This window comes from Fopius arisanus, unplaced genomic scaffold (genome assembly GCF_000806365.1).
Source record: "Fopius arisanus strain USDA-PBARC FA_bdor unplaced genomic scaffold, ASM80636v1 scaffold00122, whole genome shotgun sequence".
Taxonomy (NCBI): domain Eukaryota; kingdom Metazoa; phylum Arthropoda; class Insecta; order Hymenoptera; family Braconidae; genus Fopius; species Fopius arisanus.
The window spans coordinates 313,486-321,469 of NW_011887861.1; the positions used below are offsets into that span (position 1 = coordinate 313,486).

The window sequence follows — 7,984 nt, forward strand, 5'->3', positions numbered from 1 at the left end:
AAGACCCTTATTATTGAAATGGTTGTAAACTTTATTGGATTTCTAATGCGAGTTTATGGCTCTGCTCCGAGCTACCTGGAGATTGCCCATGCCTGATATAGTCCATCAATCGTGAAATCATCATTGGAAGAAGTCCTAAAATACTCTTTTTACATTGTTTTTTCTAGCTACTCATTAAATTAAATTGTCCCTGCCCTATATCGTATCTTTGGAATCTTCTATTATATACTTTCAAACTTGAAAAGTATTACCTAGCCTACGATTGCGTTTCTTTTTCTTTGTATGTTTGGCCAGCTTTTATTTTCAGCTCGAACTTATGGTGGATTTGATTAATTAACTGGTTTAATGATTTATCAATTGTGAATCACTTTTCTAATAATTTTTTTTGCACTGACATATTTGAAAATTCATAATTTTGGGACACAGTTTTCATTTTATTTTTTTACTTATCATTTTAAGACCCGCATGGACTATCTATCGAACGTGGTCGTATCAATTCTATCTTGTTAGCGTAAAATAGCGCGTAGTGCCGGGGGAACTTGTGAGCCATATAATATACTCGACAGCATCTCCAAAACATTAACTTAGGAGACATGTTATCGCGTATCTTGATTGATTGAAAGGAATCTTAGCTTACTGAAAAAAAATCAACAATGCTCAGCTGAGCATTGCTTTGCACTGGATTGAGTAACAGTTCGATGCAATGGTAATCTACGTATTTGTTATTATTTTTATGTACACTTGGGAAATCTATTTCAATCAATATCGCGATTTAGCACCCTTCAATCATTTTTCCTCTTTTCTTCATTATATTTTGGTGATTATTCGAGTGGCTCCCGCAACACAAATTTCATTCCAAATTTGAATATATTGTCGGCTAACAAGATTGAAGTGAACCACAAGAACACATTCGATAAATAGTCCATGTGGGCCTTAAGTGGTTGTATCACTCTCAGTCTTAAGCAGCTACTTAAAGCTTTGAATGGTTGTAGCTTTACTCTATCTTACAGGGTAAACTTTGAGTATAAAATCCCTTTTACTTCGGTTTACGGTGTGGTTATGACCTACGCACATGTTACTATTATATATGCAATAACTTACGGTAGTAGGTGGGTCAGTCGGTACAGATCCGGGTACAAATGTAGGAGAGCTGGATTAAAAGTTCATCGCTTCACCGACTGTTTCTTCGTAGGCTTTTGGTGGACAATTGCCAACAAAGAAAATTGTATGGCTTTGTGCCGAAAATATTCGTTAGTGGATGGATCCATCAGTTAACAAATACTTGTTATCTGCATATAATAATTTCCTTATTACTTATTTATTTTAATTATTATAAGTAATTGTATACAAACATGTTGACAAACCTCGAAGCTAATTGAGACAATCATCTACAATAGAGTCATTACCACATACTTTGCCTAAACATGATGATAATTGTTGTAGAAAAATAATTTATTCCGTTTTGTTACAGAGCATAATAGTGCCATTCTCTATAATGATAATCACCCGTATATTCTTCTGTGGCAGTCCCCAGCATTCTCAAAGTGGAAGTATGCTTTTTGCAGCCTTAATCCTGTGCAACATAAAGCCAGAAATAATCCATCGCCTACGAACGCCATCCAGTCTATTATGTACTGTCTGCAGAGAACTCTCCTTTTACTTATTCAGCTTCGTACTAATTTATTACTTATTCACGTCCTACCAGCAAGATTTCGAGTATCTTGCATCTAACAATATTGAAATCGTCCTTAATCACCAGACAGATATATAAAATACTTTAATTCAATCCCGAAAAAATAAATGTATTTGATTACAATAAATTGATTGATTTATTATTGCGTTCGCTGAAATGAATCACCGTGGCATTGATTATCAGCCTCAAAGACTGGTATGTAAAAGAAATAGGCTAGGAAAAATTCACCTACACATTCAAAACGTGTTAAAACCCACCCAAAATAATAGACCATAGGAAAATTATCATGAATCTTTTCTGTGATCTATTTCTTCAGGGATTCCACAGAACTTCCAATTATGAATAAATTAATCATATAAAGAATGTCAATTTGTTATTACAGAAACGAATAAAGATGTGGTGAAATCAAATGAGTCGACAGGAATTGGATTCTACTCACGAGTTATTATCTTGAGAACAAAAAAAAATTTGATTCTATAATAAAATTTTATATTTATATTATCTTTCAATCTAATCGTATATTGTGCACCAAGGGAGAAAAACGGAATTCTAACCCGTCTGTGGTAAACGCGTTTAAATGTCCTGTTTTCCTTCCTTGGTGTACATGGTTTTTTCCGTCATTACTACTCTGAAAAGTTTTATTTTTGTTTATGAATGACGGGAGGAACGTGGGTTATGTTATTCCGAAGATCTTCAAAAATAACAGAAATGTGTGGGATAGAATAGGCAGGCCACTTTCTTTCCATCATTTGGAGAGTAACGTGGAACTTTCGGTTTCGGTAAGTATGACGGAAAAAATTTTTCCACATTTTCTCATTAACATCTACATCATTTTACTATGGCTCATTATGCTTTATCATTATCCTGTGGAACACGAGTACTTTATAATTATTCGATCATTGGATAAATTTGCACATGTTTTGTGAGATATAAAAGTATTCGAATTCACTGTTGTTTATATCTGTATGTGATTGCAGGCTAGGAAAACCAGTTTAATAATTTTTTCTTTCTAATAGTTCAAAAGATTGTGAAAAAAAAGTATTCCTGAACTTTGAGATATGCGTTCTAGGGTAGCTGTTTAAATTGCTTATTTGCATACAGTTATGCCTTCATATTAGACATACTTTTGCCCTTTAACTCCATAAGCACTTGTTTTCTCACAACGTCAATATGACCTAATTTAATCATTTTTTCTTCCCAATTAATCATCTCTTTTTTGTACTGCTCCATCAATTTCGTCGTTTCATTTTCGAACTTCACTTTAACATCTGCAGGGGCTTGATTCCACTCTTTAGCAGCAATACTCATCCACTCCTAAAATTTGAAAAAAAAAAGGAAAAGTAATGTAAGGAACAATAAGATCACATCTATTGCTTGCTAAATGACCTCTAGCGGTGGAACGGGGAAAGGGGGATGGAATCCTGATTGCGAAAGTATGGATAACATTTGTCTGTAGTGATTTTGTGTGCGAAGTGTTTCGATGCCTTATTAACGGATTTCGAAGATAGAAATAATTGCAATAACCGTTGTAGTGAAAGGAAAGGTTGCCCAAAATACGTACATTGTAAACATTTGAATTTTGGGTTGATCTCTGGACATTCTACTCGAATTGCATGCGATTAGACCTTAAAATGGTAGTATTGCTGCTATACTGTTGAATCTAGTGAATGATTACTATGGCTATAGATTTTGATATCATTTTTCGTTGATTTTTCTTTTAGGTTTTCAGCCTAATTTTCAGATTTGGAACGCATTCCGATTTCGATTTTGTTCCAGTGGCTCGGAACGAAACAAAATAGTATCGTTCTAACTTAGGAGTAAAACTCGAAACGAAAGTCGTCGAACGACAATTAAGTCTACAACCTTCATACAACTTAATGGGTCAGTTTTTGAAAAGTATACTATTGTACTTTTTGAAGAATGGTTTGGAGACCAAATTTTGATGACTTTTCGAGAACAATATAGTTTTTGATTACCAATGGAACCCTAGTAATCGATTATTGACTCGATTTTCCAATTTTTTAATTTTTAAACTGATGTAGAATGCCATGGAGCGAGAAAATACGCAGTTTGAAGTGCATGTGTGTATACTAAAGTCAGCATAAGCTTTTACTTCTCTGGGTACCCCCACTCCACGTAGTTACCACTTGTAACTATGTCCCCCCCTCCTAAAATCAATGTTAAAACTTATGCTGACTTCAGTATATGTACTAGACCTATTCGTTCCTCAAGCCATATTTACTACATGTCAAAAGCAACTTTGAACACTATTATTTGACATAATAATAAGGATAACGCAGGCCGGTTTAATTTATGTTGCTGTTGTTTTCGCGATTGAGGGTCATTACAACAGTAGAAAGCTAGTGATACATGTTAACCTTGAATATAAGATGAAGAACATTTTTTTTCGCACTTGCATGGTTTTCAAGTAGGTGGAAATGATACATTTTTTTAGATTTCCGATGAATTGCTTTGTAATTGAGAATATCTCAAAAACAATTCAGTTCGTCGAAAAATTGAAAGGAACATTTGTTTAACTCGAAAAATTCTCTACAAACATAGTCTGTTTAAAGTATAACCCTAACAATTAGAAAAATATCAACGAATTTTCCTCGACAATTTTCGGACATTTGCGGGTTGCCAAGAGGGCAACGGTCAAGACGACTCCCCCCCCCATCAGGTTCAGTTACATTCCGACTATCATCTGAATAAGTTCGCTTTTCACCGTATATATCAACGTACATTAACACGTTTAACGCAACGAACTACTATCCATTAATCTCGATAATAATTGGTCTTGTCAACGTAACTTCGTGTCAATTAGCGATTCCATCCAGCTTCATTTAATTCAGCGGGACTCGCAGATTAAAGGCGCAAATTGTCGCCCTTTTATACATCAACGCAACACAAACCGTACTCTTGCAAATTCAACTAGTTGCTTTAATACTTCATTAATTCAATGATATCTCTCTATTGTTTAATTCGTCCAAACCCGTAACTCAACAATTTATTTATTTGCAACGAAACTCTGCATAAAGTGTAAATAACGTTGAACGTACAACTCTCGTTCAATAAGACGGTTTGCCTTGCGGCTCAATCCTTGGGGTCATTCTTTTCAAACTGTGCTTACACCAAAATTCCTATTTCCCGACAGCCGACCGCCCTTCATTGGTAGTTCAACTCAAACATGATTGTATGAAAAATTGTCTCAAACCTCTATATTCTGCAGATATTTGCAAAATCTTCCACAAAATCGATACACGGAGAAGAAAAAATTATTTTGCCATGAATATTTCTTAAGCACAAGAAAATATATTTGGAATTAGTAAATCTTATAGGCGTATTTATATAGTAATTACCAGATTTACTGGTAGGAAGAAAATATATTTAGCGGAAGAAGTTTTTTTTTGTTACTGTGCGGATATCTGTATATATATATCTGACAATTTCATTAGGTGTTTATCTTTTCTTTCCAAGTCTCGCGCAAATATATCCAAATACGTGCCTTAGAATTCCATCAAATATAGTTGTTTAGTGTTCACAGATGTTTCAGGTAAGCTTTTCTTTTCCCCCGACGAAACAGTAATTTTTATACAACAATATATTGTGCATGAAGGGCGGACAGTTAGTGTTTTCCCGCCCGATGTGCGCATGCTATTTTTCTACATGGCTGCAAAGGAACCTTCGTGTTTTGCTGTTTGAAAGGCGGGAGGAAAGAGAATATTTTTCGCCCTAGGGTACCTTGGTTGAAGGATTTGTTCTCTAGGAGATGAAGATCTATAACTTCTTTTGTTATACACCTTTGCTAATGCTCGAGTAAATTCAGATTTCATTAAAAAAGAGGGTAGATTTATTTAGAACAAATTATTGCCCAATGGGACGGCGGAATGACTATCGGGTTCGACAGAGACGTATTAGATATTAAAGTTTGAGTTTGACATTTTGATGGTCGAAATAATATCTGGTTTCTAGGTCGTTAGGAATTTTTCTGGCGATTGTGAATTTACAGTCCGAGGCAAAGCCGAGTGGGCCTGATTTTTAATTATTATAAATTAGGATGTTTTGTGATTGTGCGGCAGGATAATTGGAATCAAAAGAATTTTTTTAATATTCAAAAACATTTTTCCTACTAGCTAATTTTTGTAAGGTTTACAAGCTCAACCGAAATCGACCTCCGCAATTACTCATCTGCAAAACGAGATTTACGATCCAGTGGTGTACGATATTTCATATTTTAGTGTGCAGCAACCGACCAATTACTTAATTAATTAATTGTAATCTGCCAGTTACTGCACGTTAAAATGTAAAAGGAAATAATGAATTTCGTCACTATTTGAAACAGATAAGCGTCTTGCGACTACTACTAACCGAGAATTTCATGTCTTTGCTTTTGGTGTGAGCTCTGGACAACATGAAGAGAATGAACATCGTTGGAGGTTTCTTCGGCTTTCCAAGTTCTCTCAATCTCTAGGAGAATAATAAAAAAAATGTGTTAGAATACCATGTAAAAGACGTAGTCATATTTTAATAAGTGTTGGAATGCTGTAATTATATTACACGGTATATAGCTTATGTCGCATTTTTTTCAATTTGGCACGAAATTTGTGCATAAAATTATCCTATCAAACAGGGAATGTCTTCCCTATCAAGGGAAGACTGTTTCAAAAAATTCTTTTTGATTTTTCAATAATAAGATACATCATAGCAAAATCCCAATGACCTCAACCTCGTTTGGAAAGCCCCAATTATTCACGTTATAGAATCCACTTGATTGCTCTTGACTGCGTAAAATTAAAAAGCCGTTTTCAAAAAAAGATTACATGTGGTAACGCTGTGATCAAATCTCGTCGTTTTTTATTTCAAAGTAAAAGTGAAATTCAGTGCCTAGAGCTGAAGAGCACTGAAGATTTCAGATCACCCAGCGGCCTAATTATGAGCATTTAGATTAAATTTTGTATTTATTAGTGCTGCATATCAAACAATATTACATACTAAATAGATTACATTTTTATCCTTACCGCCTTCATTTTCATCTTCTCACTAGTTTCGATGGCCTTAAATTTTTCAGCCTTAATATTCCTCTTCTGTTCTTCAGTTAGATTCTGATCGTAAATCATAATTTGCTTTGTGTAATCCTCTAACTGCTTCAAGTATGTTTTCTTCAGCGCCTCCTTTTCAGTTGAGCTGAAAGTTTTCCATCCTTCAGCCAATTTCTTCATGACTGCAGTAGGCACTAATCCTGGATTTTCTTTCATAATTTTTGGCCTCTCTAACATAGCATATACGATGAATGGAGTCATTGGCCTCTTTGGCCTGGGTGCTATACCAAGTTTCTTTTCTATCACACGTGACTTGAATGTTACACACGGTTGATAGAACAGTAAGCTTTTTCTGGAATGCAAATAAACAATTACGTGAATTTTTTTCCAATCTGGATGTATACAAAAATATATTAGAATCGAAAATAACCTCGAATAGTTTTCCAGTTATGTTTGACACTGATTTAATCGATGGAATGGAAGAATTTCTTCAAGCAGAAAAGAACATTTGAATTTTTTCTACGAAAACCTTCAAGCTTAGAATGGAATTGTGAAGAAAAAGAATTGATTGGCAATAAATGTATAGTTTGCAATTGATTTTCTGACTTATTGTGACACCACTTCTGATTAACCTTGTGAAATACGAAAAATTGGCAAAAGCAAGTAATGCCCATGCAATTTCCAAATTGAACCTCTCACATTTTTCTATAAATTTAGCCTTTTGCAAAGATATTTATTCAATAGCTTATCGTAATAATCCCTCTTGTAAGGGGATTCCACAAAGGAGATGAAAATTAACGGAAGAATTGAACTTTTTCAGTGTTAAATTTGTTTTCCTTCATTTATCACTGTAAAATCTAAAAAAATTGATCTCTACTCCTTCTACATCACTTTATAACAGTTGATGAGGTTATGTTCATTCCTCCACGAAATTTTTTTTTCTCGCTAGTAGAAGAACTATAAATAAAACTTATTGAAAATCATTGTGAAATCAGTACTATTGCAAGTAAAAATATGAGTATCTTTACCTAATCGCCGAGAAATTTAAATAATAACTCATCGAACTGTCTAGAGCAGTAAACAACCTTAAGTACCCTGCCATACTTGTTTAGATCATTTGTGCAGCAGTCCGGTACTCTTAGCAGAGATTATAGGGGAGATTGCTAACGCCAATGGCGAAGCTTCAACCGCGAAATTTCCTAGCGGAACTGGCGGAACTAATTTTGCGGGTGTACCTGTGAATCAAACAGGT

General features: G+C 34.6%; 2 protein-coding genes and 1 long non-coding RNA gene across 4 annotated transcripts in view; 2 read left to right on the forward strand and 1 right to left on the reverse strand.

Moving 5' to 3' along the window:
* The window catches only part of LOC105271750 (uncharacterized), a 5,144-nt gene extending 2,394 nt beyond the window's left edge, over positions 1 to 2,750 (forward strand). The window contains exon 2 of one of the 2 annotated variants that reach the window (XM_011313475.1): positions 1,472 to 2,750. In XM_011313475.1, the coding sequence (XP_011311777.1) occupies positions 1,472 to 1,731 (260 nt within the window). In that variant the 3' untranslated portion in view covers positions 1,732 to 2,750. The remainder of the gene's footprint in view (positions 1 to 1,471) is intronic. The other variant, XM_011313474.1, reaches the window with a different exon arrangement.
* Positions 2,197 to 7,889, reverse strand: LOC105271749 (mitochondrial transcription factor A). Its single transcript, XM_011313473.1, has 4 exons — positions 7,761 to 7,889; positions 6,712 to 7,084; positions 6,062 to 6,160; positions 2,197 to 3,007 (listed from the first exon to the last, which is right to left on the reverse strand). Exons 1-4 carry the CDS (start codon positions 7,832 to 7,834, stop codon positions 2,795 to 2,797), a joined length of 759 nt encoding a protein of 252 aa, XP_011311775.1. The 5' UTR covers positions 7,835 to 7,889; the 3' UTR covers positions 2,197 to 2,794.
* Positions 3,028 to 6,119, forward strand: LOC105271748 (uncharacterized). The gene is made up of 3 exons (XR_892682.1): positions 3,028 to 3,327; positions 3,415 to 3,574; positions 6,036 to 6,119. It is a non-coding gene; the product is annotated as an uncharacterized lncRNA (long non-coding RNA).
* Positions 7,890 to 7,984: the final 95 nt, after the last annotated feature.